This window comes from Sinohyriopsis cumingii, chromosome 7 (genome assembly GCF_028554795.1).
Source record: "Sinohyriopsis cumingii isolate HCF-2022 chromosome 7, ASM2855479v2, whole genome shotgun sequence".
Taxonomy (NCBI): domain Eukaryota; kingdom Metazoa; phylum Mollusca; class Bivalvia; order Unionida; family Unionidae; genus Sinohyriopsis; species Sinohyriopsis cumingii.
Window position 1 is genome coordinate 24152375 of NC_142967.1, and position 17680 is coordinate 24170054.

Sequence of the window (17680 nt, forward strand, 5' to 3'; positions counted from 1 at the left end):
ACCAACTACACATCATAAGTCTTGTATTAAAACCCCATGTTGATACGACCATCCATTCCAAGTAGCAATAACAAGATTCTCAAAATAGAGGCACTAGCAGCAATACTGAATGTGTGAGCAATACCCTTTTCATTTAGGACCAACTAAACATCATAAGAAGCCTTCTGGTTAAAATACCATGTCTGACTTTCCATGCAGAAGTAACAATAATGAGAATTTCAAAATGGCTGCTGTGGTAGCCATAATGGAGATCAGATTGGGCCCATTTTCACCCAAGACCAACTAGACATCACAAGTCTTTAAGCAACCATTCCATAATAATATTTTCATGATGGTTGCATTCATCAAAATTTCAGGGTTTTTTTTCTCCTAATTCTCACACATTTTCAAAAACACACTTTAATATAGCTACTTAAATTCTTTGAATGGGAAAGAGGTCACTATTGTCTTCACAAATGGGTCAGTGTTGATTAGGACTTTAAATTTATGGGTAACAGAAACTTCAAACACACCAGCACACCAGTACTACATGAATAAATATGAATTTGTGGTACATCACTGGAGAGTATATACTGCTGTGGTAAATTAAAGTACAATAACAACAATGGTTCCTTGAAACACTATCCACTGCCTGCAGAAAGTACCTAAGTTAAATTTCAATACAAAATCTTGACATTGTGCTATCTTGGCCACCATAAATTATATACTTCTATCATGTTTTATGTGAAAACAGCAGAAACAAAAAGGGACATCAGAAAAGAAAGAAATGTTCACCTTTAAACTGGCTGCAGCCACTTCATATAATGCTGTTATTTTGTCAGATCCTATACGTGGCAGCAAAGCAACAGCTATATCACACAATGCATATCTGGAAGAGAAAGTTAATGCACATTTCAGTAATAATACTTGTACTGAACCATAATCAATTAAGTGTAATAGCATGTACATATTTCAAACTGTCAGAGTAGATTTTTCAGTTTTAAAATCTTGCCTTTCAGATATTTTAAAAGTGTTTAGTTGAGTTTTATGAACAAAACTGAACTCATTAACAATTTATGTAAATCTCCAAGTGAAGGTGAAAATATTCAACTAATTTCATAGACTTCTGATGAACTAAACTTATATGATCCTCTATTTTCTAGTGGCTCGTAGGACAGAATCATAGATGGTGTCTGGAAAAGAATTTCTAATACTGAAAAGGTGTACAAAAATTGACAACAAATTCATGCCGTACCCAAAACATAAACACCCAACACATCAGCACATTAAAACAGATCTATAGCCAATAAAGAGAGTTGGTTATTGAATTAATAGATATGGACAGAAAGTGGTTAACTCCTCTGCATTTCTTATGTTATCTGAATACTAACCTTTTAAAAGGAGTCAAACTGTCCTCATTAAGTTTCTTCAAACAATTATCACAGAAAGTAGAAATAAGCTGAAATGAAAATGACTTCTGATGTTAAAAACATTCTCAAAAATGTATATAAAATATTTACGAAGTGTCCTTCACACAAACTCAAATTAGACCTGCAACCAAAATGATCAAGGTTGTGCATAAACACTGATGTGCAAGGAAATCATTAAAGATAATGTAACGTATTTATGTGTATATCACCTTTCAGAGCTGCCATCCCATAATATTCTGGCTGATTAAACTCTATGATGTTTGACAGAAATAATACAGAACTCCCGCACTATTGTTATGTATATTTAATTTGCATTGTTTTTTGGGGGATTTTTTTTTTTTAAATTAAATTTTATTGTATACTACTGATATGTAACATTATATGTTCGACTTAACCTTGTCCAAAATCAAATTTATTTTCTACTTGACCCAAATTATTGATTTCTTAAAAACTTGTATTCAGTAAACAACTAATACATAGCTAAAGTGTTCTCTTTGTGTATGGGTTTAATATCAGGATCATTTGTAATAGAAGTAAACACGTTTATTTGGGCCTGGGTCAAGGCTGTTGCAATTCCCCTACAATTTACCTGGCATACCCAACATAGTCAGGTAATATAAGTTTACTAATAGACTTTCTAATTTATAACTAACTTTTTATTTTCTAAACATTAAGAAGTTTCATAAAGGTTATTTTCCATTAGGTAGTAAAACATTTTTTAATAGAAAATGCTAATTGTGACCCCAGGTCAAGAAGAGGACTATATAATCTTGTCACTGGAAAGATTATTCATTTGTGCTTTAACATCCAATCAGAATCAAGTTATTGTTGTGTACAGTATTTTGATTTTGAATTATTCAAATTATTTCTTCTCTGGAAATACATAATTATTCTGATAACATTCTAGGAAATAGAGATGAATTTATACAAAAATTTCAAAAAGAAGGATTTCTTCTTGGATTGTATTATTGTGATCCAACAAAACACTTTACAAGCCATCAAAGGCACATCAACAATGTCAGTATTGGACAATTTTGGATATCCACTAAAGTTTAATGAGAACCTTAAATTACAAGCACTTGTGTCTGTAATTCTAGGATTATTTTACTTTCAATTATTAGGACTTGTGTCTGTAATTCTTGGATTATTCTGGGATTTAATTTGCAATACTGTAAGTTCTTTTTTTTATTTTCACTTTGTATTCTAGGGAAATAAATTGTTTGATGAATTATATAAAGCTTGTTGCTTTTCACTCTTTTCTGTTACTTCTTTTAAGAGCATTGACTTCTAACACTATAATGCCATTCAGGACAATCATTAAAATGTACTATCATTTAAGTGAGATTTCCTTATATTGATGTAAGTTAATTATTGAACTTTATTCAACCATTCATCAAATATTCATCCCACAAACAAATTGATGATGATATCATTAAGGTAAGAGGGACTGCGCTATACTGAAATGCTTTATAGCAAGGGACCATTGTAGAACGAACAGCACAGACCATAATCTCTTGCTCCATAGTGCACTGTCCATACAAAGTCTATACTATTTGAAGGTTATTGGAAATTTCCTGGAATAGGTAACCAAAAATAATAACCCTCTTGTACACAGTTAACACATGGGCAACGTAATTTTTGGTGAATTTCTACCCAGAGGTTTTAAAGGTCTAAGGACAGACCGATCATCACAATTTACCATTTGCCACAATGTGTGAGTATTCTAAACTATGTCACATGGCAATGACATTAACTAATGTATGAACCTTCAGAAAATCTAATAAATAGAAATCTTTACCAAAATTTTCTGACGTAGTAGTTATGAAATTTTATTAATAATACAATATCTCACTCACTGCAAGCAGCCAGTGGCATATAAAATATTATTCAACTTATATAAAATAAACACAAGGATTCTATATATCCCTGACACTTAATAATGTGGGTAAGATTTTCACAAGAAATGCCAGATTCCTACCTCCTTATCTGTTATCTGCAAGTAACATTTGATTGTTTCCAAAACTGCAAGTCGTGTTGGATCTTTCTCTTTTTCTGGATCAGTTGTGTACAAGTTGAAAAAAATTGGAAGAAAATTCTTTGCAAATCGTGCCAATTCCATTTTGGCTTCATCTGCACAAAAAATAAAGTACAATTACACATGTATATCAATTTTGTGGCTATGAAACATAGAAGTGATTATTTCCAATATGAGAGCTGTTCTGATGTAACTTTTTAGAAAGATGTAAATTTAATTTGAATCCTGAAATAAAAAAATGAAAGTACTGGCTATGTCAATAATGATCTGATATGTGGCAAATGGCAATGATAATAATGATCTGATGTGTGGCTAGTGGCAATGCCAGAAATGATTTGATCTGTAGCTAGTGGCAATGCCAGTAATGATTTGATGTTTTATATTAAGGTGCGGCTAGTGGCAATGCCAATATTGATCTGATGTGTGGCTATAGGAAATGCCATTAATGATTTGATGTGTTATACAGGGGTCTGTTATTGGACCTGTTCTCTTCATTCTGTACACTCAGCCACTCTCAAGTGTCATAGATCATCATCCAGTGTCTCATCAATTGTACGCTGATGACACCCAAATATACAAATCTTGCCACCCAACTGAAGTTGATGCTACCATCCAAGGTGTAGAGAGGTGCATTTCTGATGTGAAATCATGGATGACATGTAACAAGCTGCAGATGAATGATGATAAAACTGAGGCCATTCTGATCACAACACAAAGACTTTCTCATTCACATCCTTTACCTCAAACAATAAATATCAGCAATGCCAACATTAAAGTCACACAATCAGTACGAAACCTAGGTGTTACTCTGCACAGTACTCTCTTGTTGTACCAACATGTCATGAACATATGCAAGGCTGCATATCTTGAGCTGAGACGCATCAGCTCAATTCGCAAATATCTTTCAGTTGATGCCACTAAAACACTTGTGTGTTCATTAGTACTTTCAAGACTGGACTATTGTAACTCCATTCTGTCTGGTTCATCTCAATATCTACTTTAGAAACTTCAAAAAGTTCAAAACACAGCTGCTCGGATCATACTTAGAGTACCACGATCAGAGCACACCTTCCCGCTGCTCACTGGCTATCCATTCGATCCAGAATCAAACACAAAATTTGTTCTCTGTGCTATGTTTCACTGTCGGACTCTAGTCCAACATACCTATCCGATCTTACCCATGTGTACACTCCAGCAAGATACTTACGCTCCTCTTCTGACAATCGTATACTCATTATTCCCACTATGAAAACAAAGTCATATGGACAGCGTTCTTTTGCATACCAAGGCCCAGCAACATGGAATGAATTGCCCACTGAACTTAGACACAAAGACACAGTGATCACATTCAAGAGGGCTCTCAAAACTCACTTATTTCGACTGCAATAACAAACTTAAAGACCTAATAATGTTTCCTACCTGAAATATTCTCACCATGTTTTTTATTTTTTAATGTTTTTCTAATTTCATGGTGTTTGTTTTTGTAATAATATTATTGTGTTTTTTATCTTATAGGTGTTGTCTAATGTTGTAAAGCGCTTAGAGCTTCTAAAGATTAGGCGCTATACAAAGTCTTCATTATTATTATTATTATTATTATTAATGTGCGGTTAGTGGCAATGCCAATAATGATCTGTGTGTAATATTGATGAGTAGCTAGTGGCAATACCAGTAATGATTTTTTATGTGTGGCTATTGGCAATGCCAGTAATGACTTGATGTGTGATAATAATGTGTGGCTAGTGGAAATGCCAAGAATGATCTGATGTGTGATATTAATAAGTATCCAGTTTATTTAAAATATTTCGCAGGAAATGCCAGTACTGATTTGATATGTGACATTCACAAACAAAAATGAGGCAGGATTCAAGCTGCAATGTAAAAGAGATCACAATACCACAAGCTGGATATCAATGAGTGACTGTCTCTCTTTCTCTGAACATAAAAACAAATCCGCCATTTAAATAATTAACCAATGCCACCTTCCGCAATTTTTTTTAAATCAATTTTTATCATTTCTGTTTTTATCATTTCTGCAGGATGAAAGTTCTCTTGATATTACTTGCCACAGATTTTAATTCTTTCATGCTGGAGCTTCAGACTTCTAATAGCCAGTGTTTTCCAAGTGATGAGAATAATTTCTTACACTGTGTTATCACAAAAACTGACATAGTGGACAGCTCAGTAATCCCTCTTTCTTCTGAAGAATAGTTTTTGTTTGTTTTATGGTACTTTTAACACAATATTTGATATATCATGCCAAGCATATGTGATTTAAATCCCAAGGATGCACACAGGCAACTAACCCAGGCTTTCCTGGGTCAGGTATAATTTTCATAAATCTTGAATTAACACTCCAATGCTTTACCATCTAAACTAACATGACTCCTTTACTAAGAAAACAAGACTATGGGTTTAGTTGCTATGATTTTTTTTGTTTTCAATTACAATATGTACTTCAGTCTGCATCCTACTGGATCTCTCACTAGTGACAGGTATCAGAAGGCACCACTGTACTGTGAGATCTTGTTCTCTGGCTGTTAATTTAGCACTTGTTTATCTGGATAGTTTCTATTAGATCCAACAGAGACTAAGACATATTATTATTATTATTATTATTATTATTATTATTATCTCACCTCTGTAAGGATGAATGGATAGAGCAGTTACTTTTCAGCTGATGGCAGTGGAGGCATTAACAAGGTTAAAATTTAACATGCACACACACGGCTGTACATTACACAGTAATATTACAATAAAGTGCACAACACATGTAGTTTTATCAGAATATGTTTACATGTTTATTTATATGGAAGACAGAGGATAAAAACTATATATTACTTGCATCTAAGAATGTGAAATCGTACAGAATACATTTGATTTTGAGTCAGATGTTTATCCACAGACAGCAAGGTCCACTCATTCACTACAGTCCATCAAGGACACTACCTTTTTCCTGAAGGACATTGGTGGACACATGAATATTTATGTAAATTGATAATCCTTTCCACTCTGCTCTTTGAAAGACAACCTTTCTCCTTTTGTGGATGAGTGGACAAATTTTCAGTGGATATCATTGTACTTAGGATTACATTTCATGGGCGAATGGAAAGGAAATGTTCTTATAAAGTTATGTTGTTCCAACAATATTCACCTAATTACAATAAGATAACAAAAAAACAACTCAACCTCTGAATCCAATCCTCCCTGAAAGACCAAAATAATGTCTTTCTGTCAATTTATCATGTATACAAAGGGGAGTAATTCTTTATATATTTTTCCCTTGCTCCCATTAGTCGGCCACCTATTAACCAGATGTGTACAAGCATGAGAAAAATAAACAACAGGTTACATACATTTGCTGGTTCTAAACATAATTTACTAAAAAAGACAATGCCTTCCTCCATTAATAAATTACTGTAACACATTAATATCAGGAGAATATGTAAACTGATGGGGAAATGCAAGAGCATCCAACCTCTTCCCATGACACCTCTAGGTACAAGACAGGTTGCTCTCTGAAAGAATGAACATCCCCATACCATCTAGGAACACAATCACTGCTCTCGGAAAGAAAAGATTATTCATTTATACTCATGCGATGGAGACTACATGATTACTGCCTGACCTGTAAAGGTTTCCCAGGTGAATCAGCAAAAGCTATACAATCATGCCCAGGATTAAGGTTGTGCTGTCAAGAATGGGGCAAGAAAATTGCCTGGATAGTAGGTAGCTAAACCAGCACATGTGGGATTATGTCTTCCTGTCTCATCTTAATTGCTAGGAAGTGCATCTGATGGAAGCTGCAGATGTTCTAAGTGTGCTTCAAATTACCAACAACAAAAAAATCAGCATGTGAACTGGTTCTGCAACTTTGCCATTCTTGATAGGTTGATCAAAGAAAGTAAGAGAAAAGTCTTTTTTTTTACTGCCTATAGATGGCAAATTGTTCTTAAAATGAAATTTGATGGTGTCATTAGTACAACTCAGATGTTAGAACAAAACTGCATGTAGACTGGATCCATGGACAATGCCAACCACATAGGGACTTATGCCATGGAGAAGAATGTCCTGAAGTGTGATAAGACAAGGGCTGTGCTTGTGGCCAAATGAATGCATAGATTTGGTACTCTTTTCCATGTCAGATGATTGTTGTTATTGTTATAGAGTTTATTGCCACTTTTCAGCACACAATAGGCTATACATGGTGGCCAGTATAAATGGTGGAGGAAGAACCCAGGAAAACCCAGGAAAGAACCACTGACACACGAGAAGCTACGGGCAAGCTTTCTCACATACCCACATTGACCGAGCCCAAGACACAAACACACGCAGAGGTGAAATGGTATTGATCCATAAAATGATAAGTACTTTACAACACTTGGATACTCATGGCCCCAGGTCAGATGAACCAAAGGAAGTTTGAGTTACCATGTGTATGAGTGTATGGAAATACATGTCTGACAGAGATTAATCATATACTCATTGTTCCACACTAACTGACATACAGGCCTTGCCATCTCCATGAACTGATCAAGCTGGCTCAAGTCTACAACTGGCCACAATTTCCTAACGGCTTTCATGACCTGAAAAAGTTAAGAGTAAAAGCCTTAACTAACTCCACCACCTGCTTGACAAGTAAATCTTCTAACTCACTTCTGTAACAATTCCATCTTTGTGGATCACTCTGGACACCTGTCTTAAAAGGAGCTGATAAACATAGCAAGGGCTGGATGAATTGGTTCCAAAGTCCCTCTCAAACACTTTTGATCTCTTAAATCATATTTGTTATGTGGTAGATCCAAGCTTGGTGAAATGAAAAAGTAGTCTGGTGCCCATAGGAATGTCAGCAGCTGACAGAAGGGATGGTAAGTCATTGTCAGTTAACCCTCCTAGTCTGCCTGTGAAAGTTAGTGGCATATGGCAGCCTTAAATTTCCATAGCCACAAAATGCTTAAGTTCACCTGGCTACAAAGTTACTATGGCTGCTATGACACACTACTCTGTCTTTTTGCCCACAATGGGTTTTTTCTCTGGAAGGGCTCTGGACAAGGTCAAAATGATATAGAGACTGGCAAGGAAAGCTAAAGTCACAACTCCTGAGTCTTTTTGCCCACAATCGTTTTGTTTCTCTAGTAAGGTTCCTTATGATGTCAAAATGATGTAGGGGCTGGCAAGGAAAACTTAAGTGGCAACTCCAATACTGCCTGCTTTCTAACCTCCACAATATGTACCCATAACAAAATGAGGGGAGAGACGGAAAAAGTGGGAATGCAATGTTACCACATGGAGAGATATGACTAATGATCATCTCTTTTTGTCAACTCTAAATTGCCAGAAGCCACTGAGACATTCACTAGTATATACATTATAGGGCAATAATACAGGTGGCCACCTACTTGAGGCAAGGGGCAGACATACACTTTTTGTTTCTGGGATGGTGAGATTCATAGTTAGCAGAGTTTTAACTTCTTTGGGTAATGAATTCGAGGGAGAAAAGGTTGAACTCGCACTGTGCAACAGTATGTGCACAAAACATATATGGTCACAAGCAAAACAAAATACTGTAACCTAGGCGACTGAAGGCAAAATGTAGGTGATAGTGACCTTCTTTGATTGAAAGTGTGTGATTCTAACAGAGGTGTAAACAATTACCTACTATGAGGATTCCAGCATAAATAGATCTTGAGAAAAATACAAAACATAAGTCAAGCCAGTGAAGCATGAAATATGAGCGATTGATCTACTTTTGTGTAGAACTCATCAAGATGCATTCCCTCACCATAATCTCCAGCTAAATGCAAAACAAGGCAGAGAATATACAACTAATGTACATAGTAAGGTCTGTTAACCCTTCTCCAGAGGCAGTAGATGCAATGGAGATATATATATAAATATATACATATATACACCAAATGCTTTTGTATGTATGGATGACAACACTGATGCTGGTGGTAGTACAACTGCAGATTAGCTAATAAGGATGATGGTGTTTCGAATCTGAAGTCTTTAAAGCCCAATAGATTTTTTACAAAAGAAAGGTGATACTGAGATATGCTGTGTGATATCAAAAAATGTAATGTGAAATTTTTGTACATGAAAGGCAGTTTTTACTACTCCACATTACTTTGTGTATGGTTACCATTTTCAAGGCTCTGTGTGACAAGTTTCCTCAGGGATGCCATGACATCCATGCGAAGATCAGGCCTTTCATTAATGGCTGTTCCAAGAACTTTGGCAATACCTTTGAAAGACTAAAAAAAGAAAAAAATCAGTTCAGGTAACCTGCTGATACAAACATAGAAACCCAGTCTGATCTTTTTTTAAATGCATCCTCTTTGATGGTAAAAGTCAAGATGTTGCTCACATGACTGTCACATTCTAAATCACCTGGAATTTTAGTCTATATAAATAACATATCCAAGCTGGCACAAAAGCCTTACATTCCAAATCACCTGGAATTTTAGTCTATATAAATTAACATATCCAAGCTGGCACAAAAGCCTTACATTCTAAATCACCTGGAATTTTAGTCTATATAAATTAACATATCCAAGCTGGCACAAAAGCCTTACATTCTAAATCACCTGGAATTTTAGTCTATATAAATTAACATATCCAAGCTGGCACAAAAGCCTTACATTCTAAATCACCTGGAATTTTAGTCTATATAAATTAACATATCCAAGCTGGCACAAAAGCCTCACATTCCAAATCACCTGGAATTTTAGTCTATATAAATTAACATATCCAAGCTGGCACAAAAGCCTTACATTCTAAATCACCCGGAATTTTAGTCTATATAAATTAACATATCCAAGCTGGCACAAAAGCCTTACATTCTAAATCACCTGGAATTTTAGTCTATATAAATTAACATATCCAAGCTGGCACAAAAGCCTTACACTCTAAATCACCTGGAATTTTAGTCTATATAAATTAACATATCCAAGCTGGCACAAAAGCCTTACATTCTAAATCACCTGGAATTTTAGTCTATATAAATTAACGTATCCAAGCTGTCACAAAAGCCCTAATTCTAAATCACCTGTAATTTTAGTCTATATAAATAACATATCCAAGCTGGCACAGAAGCCTTACATTCCAAATCAGATGGAACTTGAGTTTAGATAATCTGACATATTCAAGCTGGCACACAAGTCTCATATTCAAAATCAGATGGAACCTGAGTTTAAATGAATCAACATATCCAAGTTGGCACACAAATCTGGCATTCAAAATCAGATGGAACTTGAGTTTAGATAAACTAACATATCCTAGCTATCACACAAGTCTCACATTCATAATCAGCGGGAAACTATCATATCCCATATTCCCACTGTTAAAATGAAGCCATGAAACTCAACCATTTCAATTACAAGAACAGACTTGAAGACTTAATAATGATTACATCCTTAATTATTGTCAGCATGTATGTTTTTTAATTTCATCATGTTTGTTTTTGTAATCTTGTCATTTTATATATTTTTGTGTTATCTAATATTGTAAAGTACTTAGAGAATCTAAAGATTAGGCACTGAACCAAGTCCACATTATTATGATGATGATTATTATTATTATTATTTCGTAATCCCCAAAAACACATGCAAAGTTTTATTGGTATGACCCGAGTAGATGCCTTAGACTGGAATGTCACATGACATTTACACCTCATTAATACTGAGAATATAAAACAGGTAAATGAAAGGTCAAACAAATGATTTCATAATATACTGTCCATTTGGTGTTTTCATGGGGTACCAAACTTTGTGCATTTAGACATCACTAATAAAAATAAATCTAAAGACCCAACGAACAAATATTAATGTTACTGCCTACTACTTCATACTTCCAGTTATCATTACACTACCGATAACCAAAAATAACATTTGTCAGACAAGTACAAACAGTTTTCTATTATTTACTCATCATGCACCATATAACGTGAACCAGTAACTGCAATTTATTGGCATGTTAACAAGCCAGCTGTTAAGGAAATGAAATCAGTCATGCAAATGACAAAAATGACCAGCCAATCAAGAAACAAGAGATTTTAGGTTGGCAATTTAAGCTTGTTACCAGCAAAATATATTCATCTCTTGAGACAATTCACACATTTTTAGTATTCATCAAATAGTTATATTTTTTTAAAAAGAATAATAAACTCGAAGTAAATAGATTACTACGATACCATGTAGATAAAATCATGCAAACCTTGGCTAAATCCATTGGTCTGGTACAGAAACCTGGTAACAAGGACCAGATAGTAAATAGATTACTAATATACCATGTAGATAAAATCATGCAAACCTTGGCTAAATCCATTGGTCTGGTACAGAAACCTGGTAACAAGGACCAGATAGTAAATAGATTACTAATATACCATGTAGATAAAATCATGCAAACCTTGGCTAAATCCATTGGTCTGGTACAGAAACCTGGTAACAAGGACCAGATAGTAAATAGATTACTAAGATACCATGTAGATAAAATCATGCAAAGCTTGGCTAAATCCATTGGCCTGGTACAGAAACCTGGTAACAAGGACCAGATAGTAAACAGGTTACTAATATACCATGTAGATAAAATCATGCAAACCTTGGCTAAATCCATTGATCTGGTACAGAAACCTGGTAACAAGGACCAGATAGTAAATAGATTACTAAGATACCATGTAGATAAAATCATGCAAACCTTGGCTAAATCCATTGGTCTGGTACAGAAACCTGGTAACAAGGACCATATCTGTAGCTGTAGAGTTTCATATGTTTTAGCTGCAACAATATTCTCCCCCTGTGAATACTGGACAGCTGTAATGATAACAGTAATCAGGTAAATGCTGTAATGATAACAATAATCATGTAAATGCTGTAATGATAAATGTAATGACATTTATGCTATAATGATAACAGTAATCTGGTAAAGAAAAGTAATCATGTAAATGCTGTAACGATAAAAATAATCAGGTAAAGAAAAGTAATCATGTAAATGCTGTAATGATAAAAATAATCAGGTAAAGAAAAGTAATCATGTAAATGCTGTAATGATAAAAGTAATCAGGTAAAGAAAGGTAATCATGTAAATGCTGTAATGATAAAAGTAATCAGGTAAATGCTGTAATGATAACAGTAACCATGTAAATGCTGAAATGATAAAAGTAATCAAGTAAAGAAAAGTAATCATGTAAATGATGTAATGATAAAAGTAATCAGGTAAAAAAAATGCTGTTAAAATAATCAAGTAAATGGCATTTTTTTAAAGTAATAAGGTGAATGCTGTATTATGTCATTTTTATACCCTCTACTTTTAACCCGTAAGTTTCACTTTCCTCCAAGGATGTCTGGGTAGGATTTTTTTAAAAATGAAACATCATGGCAGTCAACTTGGGCTGTAAGGGTACGATTAAAAAAAGAAATACATCATGGCAGCCAACATGGGCTGTCTGGATAGGATTCAAACCAACACATGTAGACCAATGCCATGGGTACCAATTTTCATAAAATTGACAATTGTCATAGTGCTCAGAAAATTCTCCCTTTTGTGGGTAACTACAAATTTTATTGTGCTAACTTTAGTCACCGAAAAGTACATAATTTTCAAAAATGAAAAGTCCCATTTTTGTTTTGGGACTGACAGTATTATTTTTTCAAGTACAGCCTTCTTCCAGATCAGCATTTTCTGTAACTGTAATATTAATAGTGTCCAGTCCAGAATTGACTTTTAGTATGTGCCAACATGCTGCAGAAATGTGACTTTCCAAACTTTGATGACAGCTCCATCAAGAGACATGTCATGGCTTTATTTAGATTAAAGTAAAATCAATGTTTCAATAAAGTACAGGTAAGTTAACCAAATATTAGTCATATGCATCTGTTGCAGGTTTTTTTCTCATCTGCAGGTAATAATCCAGACTGAAAATAAGTTGCTGATGTGGTTTGCTTGCAGAGAGAGGGAGACTTGATCCTAGAATTTACCATCTCCTTTGTTAATATGATTACTTTTTACCCCAATTCATTAACATACTAAAACCCATTCATACTTTTCACTTTAGCAATTTTTTGGTTTTAGCTGCCTCCCCATCTCAAGGAAGATATTGATTTTTTTGTTCTGCTGCCAGTCGCATGTGTCTGGTATTGATACACCCAAACTATCATTAGCATCCTGCCTTTATTATTTGCTTACTTAAATGAGAAATATTTCCTTCTATTTACACTTATTTTACACCCTTTTTCATTTGGAGCCTTTTCATTTTATGTATATGCTCTTTTATTACTCATAAGCCTTTTTGTATCTCATACATCAATATATAATTACACGCTTTTAAAATCAGGGTCTATAGTCTATTTGAAAAAATGAAATATTGACTAATAATCCCCATAATGAAATATTAACCAATAATCCCCATAATGAAATATTGACTAATAATCCCCATAATGAAATATTAACCAATAATCTCCATAATGAAATATTAACCAATAATCCCCATAATGAAATATTAACCAATAATCCCCATAATGAAATATTAACCAATAATCCTCATAATGAAATACTGACTAATAATCCCCATAATGAAATATTAACCAATAATCCTCATAATGAAATACTGACTAATAATCCCCATAATGAAATATTGAACAATAATCCCCATAATGAAATATTGACCAATAATCCCCATAATGAAATAATGACCAATAATTCCCATAAGAATTTATTTTTATTGATAAATAGTTCTTGAATCCAACAGGAAATTAAATGCCTTGATGATTTATTGATTTCATACTTTCCTGGTTGTAGTGTTGATGTTATCTCAGTATCAGAATTATGATCATATATTGCTGACACCATGTGCTGACACATTTTATATTCAGACCTGCCAGTCCTAACAGGACCTTCTCAGTCTATTTATTTCCTTAAGTTTGACCCATTTTTGGCAAAGTATACAAAATATCATGTATTGCTATTGTAAAGTTGGAAAAAAAATGCATTAAAAAAATTCAGACATGCGATTCAAGACTGAGGCAGCAATGTTATACATTAACTAAAATGTTTGTAAGCACACTTACACCCTAATTACCTCCAATACAGTTTCACAAACTACATTTCTGCAAAAATGGAACTCAATGGCTTCTTTCTATCTCTTAACTTGACTTAATCCTTTTCTTTCTGTTTTCACTTTCACATGGCAGCAGCAATCATCTCTCCCGCCATGAGACATACTCAAATCAACACAGAATATCCAATAAACATTAACTGTTGCCCTTTGTTTGTTCTGCCTTTTTTCATTTTTATTCTTTGGTACTATTCAGTCCCTCTTTAGAAAATTCTATAAGTAACAGCTTGATCATGCAGCAGTTTTGCAGTTAAAAGCAAATGAGGTAAAATTAGTCTGGTTCCCTGACCAACTCCATTGAATCCAATCTGGAATCTGTACCAGAACCAAACACATACAAACCAGCACCTGTATTTTGCCTCAACAATATACCTCTGTAATTTTTATATTCTATAAGTCTGTATTTCATAGGTCATTTGTGTAAGACTTGCAGTCAAATCATAAGGGTTTGCAGGTCTGTATATTTAGCAGGAATTCCAAAAGTGCTGGCAGAAAAATGTACTTGGATATGTTCACTCTACTGGCCAGTAGTTAATTTGATACATTTCTTCACTATAATGAATGTGCCTCATCCTTCATTGAAATAGATAATAATGGTAGCTGTAAGAAGCTATGATTTTCCTGTTCCACTTCCAGGTTGCAACAATTCATTTCATTCTCTCATGTACACCAACATATGTTGTAATTCCAATGGTGATGAGAAAGATTTGCTATGCTAATCTAATTTTTTCATGTGAAACTGCCATTTCATTGCAGCTGTAACTGAAAAACAACACAGACCTGTGTTGAACAGAACCTTTGCTGCTCTAGTAGTTATTAATCACAATGTTTAAAACATGTAAAGTTCACAAAAGTCAATAATTGTTTTTATCATTAACAAAGATTTGTGTGTGTGTGTGATTTGGATTTTTAATGTAACATTTTTCAGTCTTATTGTTAGGATGCCTGCAGTGTGGCAGTTTATAGTGATGTCTAGCACTGGGGCATCGTGTCCCACCCAATCACAAAAACCATTACATAATCTGGCATTTTATAGTTATGTCTATCACTGGGGCATCGTATTCCACCCAGTCACAAAACCATTACATAATCTGGCAATTTATAGTTATGTCTAGCACTGGGGCATTGTGTCCCACCCAGTCAAAAAACCATTACATAATCTGGCAGTTTATAGTTATGTCTAGCACTGGGACATCGTGTCCCACCCAGTCACAAAACCATTACATAATCTGGCAGTTTATAGTTATGTCTATCACTGGGGCATCGTGTCCGACCCAGTCACAAAACCATTACATAATCTGGCAGTTTATAGTTATGTCTAGCACTGGGGCATCGTGTCCCACCCAGTCACAAAACCATTACATAATCTGGCAGTTTATAGTGATGTCTAGCACTGATGTATCGTGTCCCACCCAGTCACAAAACCATTACATAATCTGGCAGTTTATAGTGATGACTAGCACTGGGGCATCGTGTCCCACCCAGTCACAAAACCATTACATGTCTAGCACTGGGGCATCGTGTCCCACCCAGTCACAAAACCATTACATAATCTGGCAGTTTATAGTGATGTCCAGCACTTGGGCATTGTGTCCCACCCAGTCACAAAACCATTACATAATCTGGCAGTTTATAGTATGTCCAGCACTGGGGCATCATGTCCCACCCAGTCACAAAATCCATTACATAATCTGGCAGAAACAATTTATTACAAAACCCACAGCAACTTCAATATTTATTTTTTTATTCAATATTTATTTATTTATTCATTATTTATTTATTTATTAAAACAGAAATGTTATTTCTTAAAAAAAAACAAATAAAAAATATGTACAATTACCACCTCCTCTTTCTGTATTTCTCAACAACCATGCTGTTGCATATTTCAACAGTTGTACTTATTTCTGGATCATATTTTAAAATCCAAAAAGTCCGATAATGAAGATATTAGACTTTACAGAGTCTGCATACTGGAACAAACATGCTTTACGTAAATTTACAACTTGTTCCTCGATTATCAAAACCAGATTGCTGCACAATGTATTACACACCTCTATGTACAAAGGTATAGGATATATGAATAGAAAATTAGCTATTAACAGTCTTCTTTTACTATTAATCCTTCCTACTTGGAACAGTGCCTATAAAATCTGTAAACTACCATGTATTTAGATTTGAAAAATTAATGAGAAAGATCAAATTAATCATTAAAAGCCTTACATAATATTCTTCTTAAGAATAACACACATTCTGAACTTGTAAATGTGTGTATTTATAAGACACCTATGTTTTTATGTTTAAAATAGTTTTAATTTTTTATGTCAGTGTTTGGACCATACAGTCCGAAACAAAGAATTCTTATATTTTCTTATAATCCATCAGATATAATACTTCACCAGTAAGGAAAATTTGCTACATGTCACTATACTGAAGTTATATACTTACTAATTTGTCTCAACCTGGCTGCCAAGGGGAGAAAGTAAGAAATGAAAAAGTCCAGTTCTGTCTCCATAACATTATCATGTAAAACAGGCAAAAGCCAGCTCCTTGGAAAGTCCAAGTCATCACTAAAGGAAAAGGAGATATAAGATTATAAGAAATCTGACTCCAAGATGAATTTCTAAATAAAATGAGTAATCTAGATGTTTGTTACAAAAAAGATTTTTTAAAATATTAATGAGGATCTCGGGAGTACAATTCTGTGTGTACCAAATGATGATAGTACCTTGTTCAACATGATAAGAAGAGTTTATGACAGTGAGAACCCACTTTTTTTGGAGTATAAAAATATGTGTATCACATTTCTTTTTAGGTCAAAGTTGTGTCAATTAGATTTTCTTCACATTTTTGCTCTGTAAAGTGAAGCATTTAAAGCTTCACACTGGCATATGTGTCAGAAAATCTAAGTTTCAAAATGGGAAGAGGGCAATTTTACCAAATTTCAACTAATCTGAAATGAGCCTGTGGTGACTCAGTGGTTACCAAGCTGGATTTGTAACTAGAAGGATGCAAGTTTGATTCCAGTCAAGACCTGCTGAGGTTAGCATATTCATGGCACAATATTTTACTCCAACCACCTTAACACAATACAGAACCTTTCATGTGCTGATGTGCAATTAAACACCA

General features: G+C 34.3%; 1 protein-coding gene across 1 annotated transcript in view; it reads right to left on the reverse strand.

The window, feature by feature from the left end:
- LOC149794898 (RRP12-like protein) overlaps nucleotides 1-17680 on the reverse strand; it is a 141065-nt gene that overhangs the window by 61496 nt on the left and 61889 nt on the right. The window contains exons 15-20 of the mRNA XM_089964536.1: nucleotides 17000-17121; nucleotides 12139-12254; nucleotides 9587-9698; nucleotides 3388-3539; nucleotides 1371-1438; nucleotides 775-868 (exon numbers count right to left, since the gene is read on the reverse strand). Coding sequence (XP_089820662.1) covers nucleotides 775-868; nucleotides 1371-1438; nucleotides 3388-3539; nucleotides 9587-9698; nucleotides 12139-12254; nucleotides 17000-17121 — 664 coding nt within the window. The remainder of the gene's footprint in view (nucleotides 1-774; nucleotides 869-1370; nucleotides 1439-3387; nucleotides 3540-9586; nucleotides 9699-12138; nucleotides 12255-16999; nucleotides 17122-17680) is intronic.